The 20594-nt window shown below is 38.1% G+C and overlaps 1 protein-coding gene across 1 annotated transcript in view; it reads right to left on the bottom strand.

Annotated features, from left to right (window-relative positions):
* The window catches only part of KIF5C (kinesin family member 5C), a 103166-nt gene that overhangs the window by 9540 nt on the left and 73032 nt on the right, over nt 1-20594 (bottom strand). Inside the window, exons 13-22 of the mRNA XM_083359201.1 lie at nt 16025-16093; nt 13806-14012; nt 12394-12540; nt 10602-10790; nt 10378-10495; nt 8934-9010; nt 7718-7827; nt 6939-7040; nt 2861-2921; nt 1389-1460 (exon numbers count right to left, since the gene is read on the bottom strand). Of these exons, the coding sequence (XP_083215327.1) occupies nt 1389-1460; nt 2861-2921; nt 6939-7040; nt 7718-7827; nt 8934-9010; nt 10378-10495; nt 10602-10790; nt 12394-12540; nt 13806-14012; nt 16025-16093 (1152 nt within the window). The remainder of the gene's footprint in view (nt 1-1388; nt 1461-2860; nt 2922-6938; nt 7041-7717; nt 7828-8933; nt 9011-10377; nt 10496-10601; nt 10791-12393; nt 12541-13805; nt 14013-16024; nt 16094-20594) is intronic.

Below are 20594 nucleotides of genomic sequence, written 5' to 3'. Positions count from 1 at the left end.
TGATTTGTGCTTCTTAGATTGTAAGCCGCCCTGAGTCTTCGGAGAAGGGCGGGATATAAATGGGATTTTAAAAAATGTTGTAAGACATTTCTTGGGCTGATTTTTGACTGCTATGTAGTTCAACATGGGCCATTTTCAAGGCAAATGCTTCTTTGGACACATCCCAATTTTAACAGTGAAGGCAGTAAATCAGAAGTCCTGTCATTGTAAAAGACATTGAGGACTCTGGTAAGGAAATTTCTCTGAAACGGTGGTCACAGGTTGCCTAGTAATTTTTAAACTTTTCATACGTATCAGTCCTCATCTGTTTTCTATACTAACAGAATTCTTAACTAAATAAGAGTACTTGCAGAGACGTGAGGAGAGATTTGGGGAGTTACAGTTAAGGTCAAATAAGTAGAAATTATGAAATGCTTCCAGACTAATGCAATAATTAAACACCAGACTGGCAAAACAATGGCTAGTTTTTAAAAAATATTTATTGAAATAATGCTTTTAACTTCTTCCAAATGTTCCTCAAGCAAAAGTTTTCACATTCTGAAATAATTGGTATCTATTCCTCAGTCATAAAAGTTTATCTTTTTTAAAGGAAAGTTTAAAAGATAGTGAAAAGCATTGTAAATAAATTTGGAACAAAGTGGAAATGTTCATGCAAAGACTATTTTATAATGAAAATAGTAAGATTTTTTTAAAAAAAAAATTAAATTGGTCTCACTTCATGACCTTAATACTAAATTGATCTCACTTCATGACCTTAATACTTCATGAAGTATTAAGAGATTTTAATACTGTATTACAATATGAGCCACTTTTTCTTTAATCTTTCTTGCTCCACTCTTTCATAACTATAGGAACTATGGTCCAAAATACAGCCACAAGTTATACTAGTTTACCCAATAGTATGAAGTCAAAATAAAAATTATTTTATTCTATTCTATTATTCTAAATTAGACTTCATCCTCTGAATTAATTTTAGCTTCTTCAGTGGAAGCAAAAACATAATTTTTTTCAAAGTCATCACAATTTCCCATGAAATACATCTTTAATATTTTTATTATTTTCATCTTGGTATCAATATATTTTTAAAAGTACAGTGTGCCTGGATTTAGACTGCCTTTAATGAATAAATGAATCACAATGATACGCCTATGTGTAAAGTTAGTATTATATACTCATTCTAGTCATGTTTATAATTCAGGCTTTTGGAATTATTTGGTAATGATATTTAGTCTATCTGTGCATGCAATTCTCAGATATTCAAAAGCAAGCAAAATATATTAAGCAATTATACTTCAACAGAGCACCACATAGTTTAACAAATATTTTCACCAAAGCAAAATGACTTTTTTAGCATAATTCAAATCTTTCAGCCAAAGCTTTTATCTTACTTTTTTTACTCTGGTGGTGAGGTCTTGAACAAAGAGTTTACGTAAGTTGTGAAGAGTTTGAAGTTCTCGAGCCTATAAACAGACATATACATAAATTTGGGGGAAAAAATCAGAGCCCTCCACAGAATCTTAGCATTTCTTCAGAATGATGTAATGATTGTGGCAATTTCTGCCCCTTGTGTGTATCTGTGAAATGTCACAATGTATGTTCAAGAGTAGTGGAGATTGCATCACAAAGCATGATGCTATTTTTTCCCCATTTGACTCCCACTCTGGACACCACTACTTAATACAAACTACTTTAAACAGAAACACAAAGTTATCCAAGCACACCAATAATAGTACTTTAACTACAGATAAATCATAGTGTACTACAAGTCCCCTGCAGAAACAATTTAGTCTAGTGGTTAAGACATCAGGCTAGAAAGTGGGAGACAGTGAGTTCAAGTCCTGCTTTAGCATGGAAGCCAGCTGGGTGACTTTAGGCCTGTCACACACTCTAGCCCAACTCACCTCACAGGCCTGTTGTTGTGAAGAAGATAGGAGGAGAAGGAAGGTGTATTAGACATGTTCTCCATCGTGAGTTATCTGTGCTATCAGAGCAGCCAAAGTGAAGCAAAAAAGTGGTTGTCTCTCAATTGGTTAACAGTTAACTGTGAACAACTGCAAACAATTGACAAATTCACAGATTTTCACAGATAATTGTTCACAGATATCTATTAACCAATTATAACCATTTTTAATGATTATTGAGGGACAACCATTTTTTAAAGTTTTTAATATATTAATTGCTCTTTCCTGCACACCGTATAGCATACATAAATATTTTAATTGCTTTCTAGGAGATGACAAGGATGAGGACTATCTGGATTTTGGTGGTTACGGATTATTTTACAGGGATGGGATGGCAATGGAGAACTGTTTCCTTGCCACCTCTTCACCTCTGGAACTCCTAATCCCCATAGGCAACTGAGGAAGATACCACAATCTGTGATTATCAGAATCAGCTGAGGGATTTAACAGAACAGACCCCCCCCCATTTCTCTTCAGCAACAGCTTCTCCAAGGCCTTCCTCACATGGGTTCTCCAAGGGGTTCAATAGGCAATCCTGCAAATACCTTAGTAAAAAAAAGCCATATAGGGTGTTCTAAGACAAACCTAGCACCCTGAAGTATATTTAGCACTGCAGGGCCTACAAATTATGTATAATTTGATTTTAGTGACTAGTGCATGTCAACCAATGGGTTGTTGAATTTTGTACCGTCTGTAGCAAGCCGAATCAGTTCTTAAGTTATGAGATACAAACAAAGTAGAGGAAACATGCAAAAAGTGAATGTCCCCGCCATGCCAGGATCATCTATCAGAATGACTGGCAATGGGTATTTTTGACACAATCCCCTCCTCCCTCAAATTATAGTATCTTTTTTGGAAAGTTATTTCAGAAATATAACTATGATTTATTTAATACATACCACAGTTTCTTCCAGTCCCTTAAGATCCTCCCTTGCTTGTTCCCTCTTATCATTAAGCAATCTAGATAAAAAACAAACAATGGCACAACTCAGAAAATACAAATATATCATTGAGAGTCCCAAAAGTGCAAAACCTGAAGCAAGATCACCGTCTAGTGTCTAAAGCATGGGCGTACAACCTTTTGGCTTACCTGGGCCACACTGAGTGAAGAGGAATTGTTTTGGGCTACATATAAAATATATAATAAAATGTATATAAATCACATAATAATGCTAAAAGTTCATAATTACCAGCTGTCCATAGCTGCATGCGGCCCATGAGTTGTGGGTTGTACACACTTGATCTAAAGGATTTTTTAACACTGTAACCAATCAAACCTGACTGCTCTTTAGAAGGCCAGATCCTGAAGCTAAAACTCAAATACTTTGGCCATCTAATGAGAAGGAAGGACTCACTGAAGAAGAGCCTAATGCTGGGAAAGATTGAGGGCAATAGAAGAATGGAACGACAGAGAATGAGGTGGCTGGATGGAGTCACTGAAGCAGTAGGTGTGAGCTTAAATGGACTCCAGAAGATGGTAGAGGACAGGAAGGCCTGGAGGAACGTTGTCCATGGGGTTGCGATGGGTCGGACACGACTTCGCAGCTAACAACAACAACAAACCATTTTGACAAATTCGTCCAGTGCTTCATGATCATAGGAAATTCATGGATGAACTCAGTTTACAATGTAACCAGAAAACTCAAGAAATAAAAATATATCTGATATTAGCTTGCACAAATTTTAACAGGAAACAAAACTTATCTTAAGAGGTACATCTTGCTTATATTCACACTCAATTAAAAAGAAAATTACTTTTTAGCAATCCTCCGCATATGTACTGCCACATCATGTAAGGCAGATAATATAAATCAAATCCAGTTTTGTCCAATTTTCACAGAATTAGATATGTAAAATAACGGAATAACAGAACACAAGATTTCTTTTGTTCCTTCTTTAAGGCTTATATGCCATATAGTTTCCTATATTTTTGGAGACAGGAACATTTCTATCTTTCAAGACAATATGTCAAGTACAGATTTCTGTGATTTTCTTAGGCAAAAATATTTCATGGTCCTGCAGCTATTTAGGGAAGTAATTCTTTATTTGGGTGGGAGCAATGAAGACTAGGATCCAAATGAGAAAAGTACTATTTTCCTTTATGAATAGCATGTTGATTTCTCAAATGGAGAGGTCACCCCTGAACATCATTTTGGCACAATGCAAAATCCAAGATCTAATTTGTTCAACCTACATACAGAATATTGAGGGAGGATGGATTGGAAGACAAGCCTGGATCTAAAAGGAGGATAAAATATCAATAATCTCCACTATGCTGACGACTCACTTCTGAGAGCTGAAAATACAAACGATCTGGAAGTAATGAAAGTTGAGAAGTACAAGAAGAAGAAAGGGCTTAAGTTTAAATATAAAGAAAACCAAAGTAATAACAACAGGGACAGCAACCAGACATGAAACTGACAGTGAAAATAACTGAAGTGGTCGACAGGCTCTGATGTTTAGGATTGACCATGAACAGTAAAGGAACCAGCAGTCAAGAATTACAACATAGATTAGCACCTGGTAATGAAGACCTTGCAAAAGATATTCAGATGCCATGATGCAGCCATGAGATCAGAATTGTGCAAGCAATGACTTTTATCTGTTAACACTACTTATGGAAGCAAAAGTCAGAACATGAAGCAGCAGGATAGATAAAGAGTACTGACTTTAGAAATTTGCTGTTGCAGAAGAGTCCTGAGAATACCATGGATACCAAGAAAATGAACAAATCATGTGAGGCACAAATAACCAGCCTCACATTATCATATTTTGGACACGTTATGCAAAGGCCTCGGATCTTGGGAACTACATAATGTTGGGAAAATGGAAGGAAAAAAAGAAGACAATTAAGCCCAACATTTCTGTGGTTAAGCAAGATGTTTCTTAAGTGAGTTGCACCTCATTTTATGGCCTTATTTTGCCACAGTTGTTAAGTGAATCATTGCAGTTAAACCAATCATGCAGTTGTTGCCAATCTGGCTTCCCCCATTGGCTTTGCTTGTTGGAAGCCAGCTGGGAAGGTTACAAATGGTGATGACATGATCCCAGGACAGTGCAACTTTCGTAAGTACATGCCAGTTGCCAAGCCCTTGAATTTTGATGGGGATGCTGAAATGGTTGTACGTAAGTGTGAAAGTCATAAGTCATTTTTCTCAGTGCCATTGTAACTTTGAACTGTTACTAAACCAATAGTTGTTAAGTTGAGGACTATTTGTACTATGTTAAGATAGCAACACTTTGAGGTCTGAAAGACGATTTCTAAGAGTTTCGAGTTTAATTTGAATCTCCAAGATGGTAAATCTATACGTTAAAATTAATAGTTAAAATTAAATTCCTGCTCCAATGAACTTCCAGACTTGACCCTGGGGTACTAATAAAATCCTGACATATTTAAAATCCTGTACCCATATTTTTAGAAGCATGTATAAAACGTCTCTCTTCGCCTTATTGGCTTAAGACCTGCTGAGATTCTTTTAGGCAGTTTAAAATATTAAGGCTTCAGTAGATTATGACTAACCAGCTGCAGGTGCCATCTTTGTAAGGATTGCTAAGTGGATATATACTTACTGTTTACACTTACATTGGGCCACTCAATTAAGATCAGATGTTTTAACAACACTCCTGTCCTTGCAAGTATTAAGAACTATCCATAAAATTGCAATGGGTTGGGATAGGTATAATCAAGACCATGGTCTTATAGATCTGTTAATTCTTTTCCATTCTAGATCCTGCAAATGTTGAGAAATGCTAATTCTTCTAAGTTATAGCACTAGATATGCTAATAGAGTCTCACAGAGATCACCTTCTAATAACATCTGGATATCCAAAGATTTCTGTCCTTGGCCAGGATGGCATCCTGCACATATGCGGATGATACCCAGCTTTTCATCTCCACCCCGAACCAACCCAGTGATGCCCTCAACGTGATGTCCCGGTGCCTGGAAGCGGTACGAATCTGGATGGGAAAGAACAGGCTCCAGCTCAACCCGGCCAAGACCGAGTGGCTTTATGTATCGGCATCTCGTGTAGTCCAAGATCTTCCATCTTTGGTTATGGGGAGAGAGGTGTTGCCTCCCGTTGATAGGGCGCGCAACTTAGGTGTCCTCCTGGATGCATGACTCAGTTTAGAAGATCATGTTGGAGTCGTGAACAGGGGGGCATTTGCACAGGTTCGCCTGGTGCGCCAGTTGCGACCCTATCTGGACCGAGATGCTTTACGTACAGTCACTCATGCGCTTGTCACCTCCCGGGTGATTACTGCAATGCTCTCTACATGGGGCTGCCCTTGAAGACCACCCGGAGGCTTCAGCTGGTGCAGAATGCGGCTGCGCAGGTTGTGATGGGAGCATCCCGATACTCCCATATTACATCCCTCCTGCGTGAGCTGCATTGGCTACCGGTTGCCCTCCAGGTGAGATTCAAGGTGCTGGTTCTTATCTATAAAGCCCTACATGACTTAGGCCCGGGATATGTGCAGGACCATCTGCTGCCAGGAACGTTTTCCCATCACCCTGTGCGCTCACATAGAGAGGGCCTCCTCAGGGTGCCGTCGGCCAGACAATGTCGGCTGGCGACCCCCAGGGGGAGGGCCTTCTCTGTTGGGGCACCTGCTTGGTGGAATCAACTCCACCGGGAGCTCCGGATGGCCCCAGACCTTTGTTCCTTTCGCAGTGACCTTAAGACATACTTTTCCAACAGGCCGACCTGGACTGATGATAATGGGGTTTTTATTTATGATTTAAAATGTTTTTATTGGTTTTAGTGGGACTTTGACATAATTTAATTCTTTAATATTTGTATTTATTTGTATTTTATTGTTGTTAGCCGTCCTGAGTCCTTCGGACGGCTAACAACAAGTTTCATTATACAAGTCTCATTATAAATAAATAAATAAATAAATAAATAAATAAATAAATAAATATTATTTTAGGAATGTAAATGTTCATAACAGGAAAAGCAACCCATCTAACTTACATAAGTTTTTCCAATTTATTTTCCCGTTCTTGGTCTTCCATTTTTAATTTTTCATAGTCTGAAGTCAGTTTTTCTTGTTCCAGCTGCATCTTCTGATTCATACTGAAGAAAATAAAATAACTTAAATTAAAAGTGGTACTTCAGGGAGATAAATACAAGCCATTATGCATTTGTCTTAAGATCACAATTATCCAGTATACTTTCATTTCAAACTTTTGGAAAATTTTCTCATAATCATCTTAAATCTCAAATCAATGTTGTTACTGACATAGCTGTTACCCTATTCTATGTAATATTGAAGAGAAATGGGATATTATTCCGTTCCATTTGTTATCATTCTACACTTTTATCTGTAGTAACTACTGGAACAGTTTGTCACAAACAGTATTCTAAATGCATGCCAAGGTATTGATCATTAATTACTTTAATACTATATTTCTGATATTGTTACAGGTTTTGAAATCCAGAGTTATATGTATGCCTTGGACAAAGACACTTTGTCTGCTGTATTTTTTATTATTACAAAGCAGAAGCACTTTATGGATTGTTCTTTATTTTTTCTGGGTTTATTTTTTTGTTAAAATCACCACAAGAAGATTCTAAAGAAACATATCCGCAGCAGTTCTCATCTGATTTTCTTTAGGGTTTTGCCAATAAATATAAGCAATACATCATCAAACATACATCAAATATGTCATCAGCAACAATCTGTGTATGGATGTATATACACCTGCAAAATTATTCAAAACCTGTACTGGGGAATGAGAAAATGAACATACTCTCTTATATCATCAATAATTTTTTGTTTCTCCTCAATCTCATCTCGTAATCGAGAGAGCTGCTTCTGATGAGCTTCCCTGTGACTCTCCATCTGTTGCTCCAAGGTCTTCTGTTCATAGAAGGGATAAATTACAATAATTTAATATTTTACTCATTGTTTTTCCTACTACATCAAACACAACCTGCACATCTTAGAAACTGCTGAGATTCTTGTATATACCATTTTTTTCTTGTGTGTGTGTGTGTATGTGTGTATAGAGAGAGATAGACAGACAGACAGACAGATATACAGATACAGAAAAAAATGCTGATCTTGTGTTGGAGTATGTGAGGAGTTGAGTAAAATCTGGATCATGTTTTATCAGTCTGGAATCCCAACATCCACAAAAGAAACCTAAGTCCAGCCCCCCTTGAAGTCCTTTTACTCATGTCTTCATTGTTAGTAGATCAGATTCTTGATCGGCTTCATTGAAGAAACTCACAGTGCTTTTGACTCTACCCTGTGGTTTCTTTGCGGCACTAAGGCAGAACAAAGAATTATGCTACAAAGTTAGTAATTCAAAGGTTAAGGCCTAATTTTTAGGCCTAAAGTAAATTTTTCTCTTTTGTAGCAGGATAGTACTCTATCTCAGAATCCAAATTATATGAACTAAATGTCATAGTACCAATTCAATAATTCCTGAAACCTGATGACTTCAGTTCCATTCGTACTCCTCTGCGCATTGATACTTTAAAAATGGTTGCTGAATTTTTCACTGAGTGCTGTCAGCCCGATACACAATCAGTATATTGCATGTACACCTGCATATACTGTATTCATTCACTCACTCACATACACATAAGACACATACACACATGCACAATTATGTAACATGCCAGCAATATATAATCAATATCTAGTTATAAAACAAAATAATTCTCAAAGCAATTCCCTTATGTGAGCAAAGGTATAATGGATGGTTTATCTTAGTATCAAATGCTCTAGAAATATATTTTTACAAATACATGTAATGTTTTTAACACACCAAGCAACTGAATTTTGTTTCTAATTATAGAATGTTAGATTTGACTTGGAAGACATAATTTGACCTGGATCATCCTTTTGAAAAACATTTGTAGCGAGAAACTGACATCATAAATGCCAATGTATAGGTAAGATTAAATATGTGGAATAAAAGAAGCTGAAAGTTATCTTTGGGGGTCATCTGAAATTACCTTCATTTCTTCTGCATCCTGTAGCAAAGTCAGATGTTCCTTCTCTTTATCTTTGAAACTGACTTCATGCATTTTTTCTGTTCAAATGAAGAGGACAGTTGAACAACCTTTTAATGGGATATAGTTTAAGAAGTATTAATCAAGCTTTCCTTATGCAAAAGATAACTTTCTACTTTTATTACCCTGCAGGACAAAGAAACATTAACAGGTGTTTCAGCAGAACAATTTGTGTCAAGCTACTTTTAGCCCATGGTTTTTAAGAAATACTTTCTTCCAAGAAAAGCCAATTCCATTTGTGCTCCTAAAAATATCACATTCCATGTGTTGCACACTTTCCCCCATCTGTTGTCATGCCAGCTGTAATCTTTAAAGCCCATCCCTGTGACCAGAAGATCAGAAGCCTGTTAAGTGGATTTGCAGCATTCTAGCATGTGAACAATTGCCCTTGTATAGAAAAATATGCCAATCAGCATGAGTTGAATTTTGATTCATGCGGTATTGCAATTAGCAAAGTAAGGTAGTCCTCAACTTACAACAGTTCATTTTGTGACCATGTGAAAAAGTGACTTATGACCGTTTCTCACACTTATGACCGGTCCAAATTCAGGCACTTGGCAACTGAGTGATGTTTATGACAGTTGCAGTATCTTGGGATCATGTGATCACCTTTTGCAAAATTCTGGCAAGCAAAGTCAATGGGGTTACTAAATTAACAACTGTAGTGATTCACTTAACAACTGTGGCAGGAAGCCAAACTCACTCAACAAATGTCTCACTTAGCAACAGAAATTTTGGGCTCAATTGTTTGTAAGTCGAGGACTACCTGTACAACGGTTATTTCCTGTGTAAAATTGATAGATTGTACTGACATAATAAATGTTGCCAAAGCAGTATTAGTTCTCCTAATTTAGACAGCATTAACCAGTTTGAATGGGACGCGGTGGCTCAGTGGGTTAGGACGCTGAGCTTGTCGATCAGAAGATCGGCAGTTTGGCGGGTGGAATCCCGAGTGCCGCGTAGCAGAGTGAGCACCTGTTACTTGTCCCAGCTTCTGCCAACCTAGCAGTTCGAAAGCATGTAAAAATGCAAGTAGAAAAATAGGGACCACTACGGTGGGAAGCTAACAGCGTTCCGTGTGCCTTTGGCGTCTAGTCATGCCAGCCACATGACCACGGAGACGTCCTCGGACAAACGCTGGCTCTTCGGCTTTGAAATGGAGATGAGCACCGGCCCCTAGAGTCGGAAACAACTAGCACACATGTGCGGGGGATCTTTTACCTTTACCTTTAACCAGTTTGAAAGAACTTGGTGAATTTTTATCTCAGAAAGGAAGGTGGCAATGGAAAGGAACTCAACATATGTTAGAAAAAATAAAATTCAAAGCAGCTATTGAGGATCTGGAACAGGAAATATGTAAAGTCCTGAATTCCTGAAATTATAGTACCTTGTGCCCGCAATTTGGCCAGCTCTTCATTAAGAGAGTCCTGCAGTTCTTCCAACTGCCTTCGCTTCTGCTCCATATTCTGCATATAATCTGTAAGAGACTTGATCTTTGCTTCATGCTTTGGAAGTTGAAAAGAAACCAAACAGAAAATTGTATGTTTAATGTAGATCAAAAACTATGAGAAACTGAATTTTGAAAAAATAACAAATAAACAGCTTACTAACCTGCGAGATGAGGAACTGACAGGCAGCAAGTTCCCTCTCGCTGGCATTTATTTTCCTATTAGAATCTATCTGGGCACTCTCCAGCTGTTTGCTGCGGTTCACCAGAGATTTCACTTCAGACTTCATCTTACTGATGTATAGCCGTGCCATGGTAAACTCTTCTTCAATCACACCGTTCACGTCAGCTAACTGAAACACACAAAATAACTGCATTATTAATCTTTTATGGGCAAATTTCCACTTCTCACTAACTTAATAGAGATGTAGATGTCTGTACTTGTTACTGAAATTGGCGTGATATATACTGTTCTTCCCTAACATCTCTCATACTTGTGGATCCCCATCCCACTTATCTGCGGGTAGAAATAGGTATTAAATTGCTATTACAAGTTTTTGAATCTGAGTAATGCTTCTTAGCATTCCTTATAGCTTTACATCCCTTTCTGTCTGCACTGTGATGCCATAGCTCTACCCTTTTATTACATCATGAATTCTGAGGCCCGGTGACTCAGTGGCTTAATAACTCTGGAAATGGTCTCAGCTCCAGCAGTTCGAGCCCTAGCACAGTGAAGCAGGGTGAGCTTTTTTCACTCACCTCAGTTTCTGTCTATCTTTAACATTTCAAAAGCATGTTCTATGCAAGTAGATAGATAGGTACCACTTCAGTGGGGGGATGGGCTGGTGCTCTCTGCCAGCAGTCAGATTCCTGATAGCTCTGTACTTTTCCGGTTGCAGTGCCCATTTGCGAGGCAGCTCCAGGAAGTGAGGGGGCTTTGAGTAATGCTGCAGGAAGAGCCGCTCATCGTTCTGGTGGGAAATCAGCTCACCCTCCTGTGGCACACCTTGGGAAGTGCACCAACGTTTCCTATAACAGGGCTGGTACCTTGGCAAGCCAAACTACTACTCTGCAATAGCACTGTGGTCTCCTGGCTAACATAACAACGCCATATGATAAAATAATAATAATAATAATAATAATAATAATAATAATAATAATAATAACAACAACAACAACAACAATAATAATAATAATAACAACAACAACAATAATAATAGTAAGTTCTCAAAACTTGCTCATCTGATAGTGAAAGTATTTTTATTTTTATTCACATTAAAATATGGAACTTTTTTTATACAGCCATGACTATTGGTTCTGTTGTATACAATTCCATTATTTTTCTCTCTCCCTGCAACTCTTTGCCTCTAGTCCCAGAAAAGCATACCCTGAAATAAACTTACCAGCCTTTGGTGCCAAAAGTGCCTATTTCCAATAAAGAGGGTTTATTTAGAAAAGAATGCAATAGTAAAAAATAAAAAGTATTGCACTGACTAAATATTGGCTGTATCAATCAAATGCACTCCATATAACCTGCTTATCCCTCACTGGGATCAAATCTGATAGCTTTATACTTAGATCTGATTTAGTTGTAAGGACTGAGAACTGCATACTCTATATATAGTCTTCTCCAGCCTTTGCATCTTTCTGATATGTGAACATCCCAGAATTTTCAGCCTGTACTAAATATCTGAAAAACTGAAATCTACACATCTGGGAGATGCCCAACTAATGAGTAACAACTATAAAATATCAAATAACATCAATGCATCTACAAAAAAGGGGGGGCTTAGAACACAATGTCACAGACATCATCTTGTTCATTTTCATATCCCTTCCCCTGTGGTTCGCTACCTGGTTTTCTATCCTCAAGGATTATTTTTAATTTAGTCATTACTTTTGAAGTTGAAATATTTCTGTCTTGTTGTATTTTTTCCTGCAATACCAGCAACTTACAGTTTTCACATCATTAGTACCAATGATTCCGCCAATCTCTCCCAGGTCCTTAAGCAATAAATTCAATATTTCAGTAGCTCTCTTTTTCTGATGATTACTAAGTTCTTGCAACTGTCCCAGCTCTCTTTGTGTACTTGACAGAGCAGACTGCAAAATAATATGAATAAGAAGAGCTTACATAGTGAACTATGATGAAAATCAACTGCATGTCACACTTTAATTTTTTTTTTGTTTTTGAAGGTTATGCTATGATTTCTACATTGGATGTATTTGGACAGACACTATTTCCTAAAATCTTAAGGCTATGAATCTAACACTCACAGCCTATTTTATAAAGAAGCCTCAAACTGAACATCACATTTCACCTGGGATATAAACAATAAAGCTCTCTACTATTATACCAAAAACATTCAATTTTTGGTACCTTCATTCATTTTGTTAACATTCATTCATTTTTGCTTTCATTAAATTAAGAGTAACCCCAGAATTCTAGATCAGATAGTTGGGTTTATATTTATGTTCAATTGTTTAATTATATTTATTTAATGTCTTATAGAAGCTTGACAGAGATGGAATATCCAGAACTATGCCCTTACTCTATAAGCCCCAGTTTAAGGTAAGCATTACAGGCATTAAATGAAAAAAAACCATAACCTAGCTATTATGTGACAGAGAAATAATTCCCAGCAACATCTTCTGGAAACTCAAGGTAGAATCAATGGAAATAGAAATAGCTTCCATTTTAAAACTTGCATGGAGGTACACATACAGAAATTGGTAGCCTGCTAGTAGCTGAAGCAGATCAAGCCACTAGAACAGGCATGTCAAACTGCCGGGCCACGGGCCGGATGTGTCATGCCGAAACCGCACCCACCCCATTGTCGGCAATGGGGAAAAAGTCCCGACATCACATGACATTGCGAGTTTGACATGCCTGCACTAGAAGGAAACAGAATGCCATTTCTTCATCCAAATTCTTCTGCTGTTAAATGTTGAGCTTGCAAGGTAATAATAGTGATCTTCTCATATATTTTCCAGCAGAAAATTATTATACTACACATGTTTTAAAGAATTCAGCATTCACCATTTTAACATTCAGTACAGGGGTCTTCAAACTTGGCTGAGGAATTTTGAGAGTTGAAGTCCACAAGTCATAAAAGGGCCAAGTTTGAAGACCCCTGATTCACTGCAACGACAATATGGCAAAATAACAAGTGACCTGCTAACAATTTTCACAAACCTGATTCTTCAGCTGTTTGCTAAAGAAAATTCTCTTTTTTACTTTAAGAACGCTTCAATCAGCTGAGTTTCTCTGAAGGTATTTAATGAGGTCTTAGCTGGGATTCATAGAAGGCATATATAAATTAGTATAAATGTATCTAGGAATGAAGATTAATAAGGATTGTTCCTACTGTTTTCAGTGCAAGTTCATCTGTCAGCTGCTCATTAGCTCTTATCTTGTCCTCCACTTCTTGTGATTTCTGGTCATAATTAACAGCGAGTTCCTCCAAAGCCTGGAGAACTTCTTTAACTTCCTCTTTTGCAGCTTCATTTTCCATCTGAAGGCGAGTGAGTTCCTCTTGGATTTTGTCATAATCTCTCCTGGTAGAAGCCAAGAGCTGAAACGGAAAATGAGATTAAGTAGCAAAAATGATCAAGAAAATTAAAATAATTCCAAACTGCTACATTCAATTTTATTTCAAATCAGGAAGGATACAAATGCTAAATGACCTTTTTAAAAAAGATTTTCCAGTAATCTGACAGATAATGTAGTAACATACACCTGCTTGGGGGAAAAATTCTATTAGAAGCTAAAAACCTTTCCCCAATAAGTTTTTGATATTAACCAAATAAATATACTCAAAATTTCACCTTCATAATATAGCAATTAATTTAGCAACTATTTAGTAATTTAGTAACTAAATTCATAATTTAGTAATTAAATTCTGAAAGAATTCAGACTCAACATAACATGTACCATGCTGACAAATGTTTTTGTTATATCCACACAAAAAATTCATCCATGATAAAAAAAAACTAAGAATACTAAGACAATCTGTTTCCTCTCTGTATTACTTATGTTGGCAACACATTGGCTTTTTTCATTGTTCAGAAATAAATACCAGGCCTAATTAAGAAAAACATAGCTATAAGGAAAACTCCAGAAATCCACCCATTAGTGAACTGACAAAACATTAGATTATAGAGAACAGCCAATCTTTATATAAAACATATTGTCACATTGCCCATTTTATATCCACCCTAGTATCTGGCACTCATAAACCTGATTGTTAGAAATGTTGTTGTCTTTAGGATCAAGACGCTACAGTCTTCTTTCTCAAGGAGAGAAGCAACTTAGAACTAAGAAAAAATTTCCTGACAGAACAATTAATCAATGGAACAGCTTGTCTTCAAAGGTTGTGGGTGCTCCATCATGGGAAGTTTTTAAGTAGAGATTGAACAACCATTTATCTGAAATAGAATAGAATAGAGCTGGAAGGGACCTTGGAGGCCTTCTAGTCCAGCCCCCTGCTCAAACAGGAGAACCTATACCATCTCAGACAAGTGACTGTCTAGCCTCTTTTTAAAAATCTTCAGTGATGGAGGGCCCATGATTTCTGGGGGGCAAGCTATTCCACTAGTTAATTGTCCTCACTGTCAGGAAGTTTCTCCTTAATTCCAGGTTGCTTCTCTCTTTGATCAGTTTCCAACCATTGTTTCTTGTCCTGCCCTCTGGTGCTTTGGTGAATAACGTGACCCCCTCTTCTTTCTGGCAGCCCCTCAAATACTGGAATATTGCTATCATGTCTCCCTTATTTCTTCTCCTTTAGACTAGCCAAACCCAAGTCTTGCAGTCATTCTTCGTATGTTTTAGTCTCCAGGCCTTTGATCGTCTTAGTTGCTCTTCTCTGAATTTTTTCCAAACTCTCAACATCTTTTTTTTGTGATATGGTGACCAAAATTGGCTAGAGCATTCCAGGTGTGGCCTCACTAGGAAGTGGTACTAATACTTTGCGTCATCTTGATTCTATGCCTCTGTTTATACAACCCAGGATTGTATTAGCTCTTTTGGCTGCTGCTGCACACTGCTGGCTCACGAGTTAAGTGATCCTCCACTGGGACTTCAAGGTCCCACTCACAGTTACTGTTTTTGAGCCAGGTTTTACCCAATCTGTATTTGTGCCTTTGGTTTTTCCTACCTAAAAGTAAACTTTGCTTTTCTCCACATTGAAACTCATTTTGTTGGATTATGCCCATTGTTCATGTTTGTCTAGATCTTTTTGGATCCTGAGTTTGTCTTCTGGGTTTTGGCTATTCCTGTCAGTTTGGTGTCATCTGCAAAAATGATAAAATAGTACAGGGTTTCTTGCCTATATAGGGGTTTGGACTAGAAGACCTCCAAAATCCCTTCCAACTCTATTATTTTGTTACTCTGTTAAACCTAATTAGATCAGACACTATAAAGGTTCCCAGGTTTCTAGCAATAGTTATGGTTTGTTAAAGTCATCAATACTTTCTTCTTATTATTAACCTTTTCAGGTGTTTTTGGCTTTATTTTGTGTTTTAAATTTTGTATTTGTGTTGTATTAGTCTAGGGGGGAATGCATAACTAAATAAATAAAATACGTACTTCATCTTGATCCAACATCTGTTGTTTTAGTTTCTCAGCCAATTGACTTTGCTGGTTAATTTCATCATCCTGCAATGGACAAAAAAGGGTTACTTTTTCTATTTCTACCATTTTTATGCCTTGAAATCAGCTGGCTTTCACAGTAGACATGGCAATAAATCTTCACTTTCCAGATACTTCACTCCGTATTCAGGAATGTGCTTCTAGCAGAAGCTCAGAGAACAAACTCAGCTAATTTAATTGCTTTATTGCAGACAACAGAAAAGCCATAAATATGGAAAACACAGAAGCCAAGCTATTTCTTTTCATCTCCCCCTCTCTCTTTCCCTTTCCTCCAGGGTACTAAATTCTAGGCCTTTTTTCAAGCCAATGGAAATTTGGCCATTCTGTCCCTAACATTAAGACTGAGGCAAATATCTTCAGTATTTATATAGCAGTTATGTCCAGGGCTTTTTTTTGTCATAGAACGGAGTTCCGGCACCTTTTTTGGATGGAACCTTGTAGGGTAGGCAAGGCAGGTTGTATGACATGTGTGAGTTCCAGCACCTTTTTCTTTTACAAAAAAAGCACTGGTTATATCCATCTTGAGAATTTCTGATTCCCGTCTCACTAGCTCATATATCAATATAAAAATGGATGCTATATTTCCTCCCAATGTAAAAAACTATGGAAACCGAATGTACTATTGTTGCATAGCAGGGGGAAAAAACATTAAACATAAATTGCAGAGTATAGAATTTTGTTCCAACCTTTATCACTAAAACATATCATTCTAACAGATGCAAGCCAGTAGAACTATAAATCAATCTTATCTACTCCCCAGTGTAATGAATACAAAACTAATTCTACAGAACACAAAAATATCTTTCATAATTTGACATGACAATGGAGTCATCTGATTTTTATTCTATCATCTGCATCATTCTGCTAGTTAATGGTATTTTAAATCAGCAGCTGGTTCCGAAGACAACTCAATTCTATCTTACCTTAAAAAATCATATATTTCATGTATAAATGATCAGGAAGATTTTAACGTGTTTGAGCAACATGGTGGAACTAAGGTAACATACGACATACGACCGACAATCTTTGCTGGCCTGGCGAGTTTCTAGTTGTTTTGGAACTGTTGGTGAGACCGTTAAAAGTTGTTGGCGCTGTTTGAATTTGTTCTACCAGCAGCAAGATCTGACTGATGGCCCAGTGATGGATTCTACTGCAAATCAGGGCTGTTTCCAGAGGAGGCAGAGGAGGAGAGGACCTGGAGCTTATGGAGCGAAGGAACTGGATGAGGCTGTCAGCAGGCCCAGAGGAAGAGAGAGAGGCTTTTGGAGGAGTTGGTGGCGGCGGCAGCAGCGTGCTCCAGGGGCGAAAAGAAGCAAGACCTCTTTAAGGAAAGGGTGGAAGAGTCAGGATCAGAAAAAGGAAAGAAGGCGAGGTTGTCAGAATACAAGCGAATTTGAGGGCTAATCCACATGGAGCCCCATTTCCATCTGTCCTGTTTGCCATCGTTCACTCCCTAAAGACTAAAATGGACAATGTGAAATTTGAGCGGGCCCCAAACAAGGAGTATATATCGGAGGTGGTGACCCTTTGAGAGCTGTATGCAACGAAATTTCATTTTGATGTATGCCGATTGGTGTATATTCAAAGTGACAATAAAGTTATCATCATAAATACATTCATTTTATTATTAAGAATTCCTTGTTTTCTTTGTGAAACTTCATGTAATGAAACCTTTGGTGGTGTAAAACTGTACCATACTTCAACATGGAGGTATAAATGTGTCATGTTTCTTTACTGTACTATTTGCTGCAAGATCAAAATGTTCCAACCTTAAGGAATTATACAAGGACCACTCCAAAACTAAAAGAATGTTCCAGAATGCACCAGACTGAATAACAACCTGGTTTGGCCATATAATACTGCGACTTTGAATCACTGGTGGGTTTATGGGCATTGAATGAATAGCTGAGGACCTGGATATTTATGAGACTAGTTATCTCCAATAGTTTCTGTCCGTCCAATCAGGAGGAGAGGATCCTTTATTTATAATCTGTCAGGTATAAGAGTGGTCCCCAACCTTTTCAGCACCAGGGACCGGTTTCGTGGAAGACAATTTTTCCATGGACCCAGAGGGGAGCAGTGTGCAACCGAGAAACCCGTACATGCACAGTTTCGCTCTTAACAGGCCATGGACTGGTTACGTCCATGGCATGGGGGTTGGGGACCCCTGATGTATAAGGTTCTTGGAGACAGGCCTCCTTTCTAGCTGCTCCCCTTCCCTAGAGAACCTAGACTTTGACTTCCCTTGATCTTGTTAGGATACGGGAAGGCAATAAAAACCTGAGTATTTTTGGCAGGCTTTTGAAGGGAGATGAATTGAGAGAGGTTACTCTTGGGTGACAATAGATTATTACATAAATTATAACGCCTCTGCATAAGGATATTTATTAAGCATAGTAGCATCATTTATTTATGTTCCTGTTTTGATGTTAACTATGGTAGGACTATAAAATAATGGTGATGATGATGATGATGATGATGATGAAGTTGGAAGGGACCTTGGAGGTCATCTAGTCCAACCCCCTGCTCAGGCAGGAAATCCTATACCATTTCAGACAAATGGCTGAGCAGTCTCTTCTTAAAAACTTCCAGTGTTGGAGCATTTACAGCTTCTGGAGGCAGGTTGTTCCACTGGTTAATTATTCTAACTGTCAGGAAGTTTCTCCTTAGTTCTAGGTTGCTTCTCTCCTTGATTCGTTTCCATCCATTGCTTCTTGTCCTGCCTTTGGGCGCTTTGGAGAATAGCTTGACTCCCTCTTCTTTGTGGCAGCCCCTGAGATATTGGAACTATCATGTCCCCCCCCCCTCATCCTTCTTTTCATTAAACTAGACATACCCAATTCCAGCAGCTGTTCCTTACATGTTTTAGTCTCCAGTCCCCTAATCATCTTTGTTGTTCTTCTCTGTACTCTTTCTAGAGTCTCAACATCTTTTTTACATCGTGGTGACCAAAACTGGATGCAGTATTCCAAGTGGGGCCTTACCAAGGCATTGTAAACTGGTATTAATACTTCACGTCATCTTGATTCTATTCCTCTGTTAATGCAGCTTAGCACTGTGTTGGCTTTTTTGGCAGCTGCAGCACACTGCTGGCTCATATTTACGTGATTGTCCACTAGGACTCTGAGATCCCTCTCACAGTTACTACTATTGAGCAAGGTACCACCTATACTATACCTGTACATTTGATTTTTCCTGCCTAAATGTAAAACCTTACTTTTTTCACCATTGAATTTCATTTTGTTAGATAGCGCCCAGTGTTCGAGTCTGTCCAGATCCTCCTGTATCTTAAGCCTGTCTTCTGGAGTGTTGGCTATTCCTTCCAGCTTGGTGTCGTCTGCAAATTTGATGAGTTCCCCATTTATCCCTTCGTCCAATTCGTTGATGAAGATGTTGAAGAGCACCAGGCCCGGAACAGAGCCCTGGGGCACCCCACTACATACTTCCTCCATGTAGATGTGGTTCCATTGAGGACCACACACTGAGTACGTCCGGTCAGCCAGCTACGAATCCGTCCAGTGGCAATTCTGTTTAACCCACATTTTTCTATCTTATCAAGTAGAAGGTTGTGATCTATTTTATCAAATGCCTTACTGAAGTCCAAGTAAATTATATCCACAGCATTCCACTGATCCACTAATTATGTCTCTTGGTCAAAGCATGCAGTAAGATTTGTCTGGCATGATCTGTTTTTGACAAACCCATGTTAGCTTTTAGTAATGACTTTGTTTGCCTCTAGGTGCTCGCTGATTCGTTGTTTGATTATCTTTTCCAGAATCTTCCCAGGTATTGAGGTCAGGCTGATAGGTCTGTAATTTCCTAGATCCATTTTTTTTCCTTTTTTGAAGATGGGAACTACATCAGCTCTTTTCCAATCCTCTGGTAGTTCCCCAGTGCTCCAGGATCTTTGAAAAATATAGTTCAGTGGTTCTGAGATCACATCTGCCAGTTCCTTGAGAACCTTGGGGTGTAATCCATCTGGTCCTGGTGATCTGAACTCGTCTAGACTGAACAGGTGCTCACTTATCATTTTCTTGCCTATCTTAACTTGTGTTTCTATTCTGTTTTTTATGGCACTATTTTTGATAGGTTGGTCTGTTTTTTCCCTTTGTGTAAAGACAGATGCAAAAAACGAATTAAATAGTTCTGCTTTCTCCCTATTGTTTGTCACCTTCTTGCCACTTTCACCCACTAATGGACCAATCATTTCCTTAACTTTTTTCTTGTTTTATATATGTTGAAAGAAGCTTTTTTGTTATTGTTGACTTTGGTCGCAAGCCTTAGTTCATTTTGAGCCTTAGCTTTCCTCACTTCATCTTTGCAGGCTTGGACTATTTGCTGATATTCTGACTTAGTTATGTGCCCCTCTTTCCACTTTCTATACTTGTCCTTTTTATCTTTCAATTTGTCAGAGAGTTCTTTATGCAGCCACGCTGGTTGCTTTTGAGAGCTGTTATTTTTCCTCTTCATTGGTATTATGCTAGAGTGGGCTTTTATTATCTCACTT

The sequence above is a fragment of the Vipera ursinii genome (genome assembly GCF_947247035.1).
Source record: "Vipera ursinii genome assembly, chromosome: 1".
NCBI lineage: Eukaryota > Metazoa > Chordata > Lepidosauria > Squamata > Viperidae > Vipera > Vipera ursinii.
Note: the sequence above shows the minus strand (reverse complement) of the source record. Positions and strands in the feature narration are given on the sequence as shown.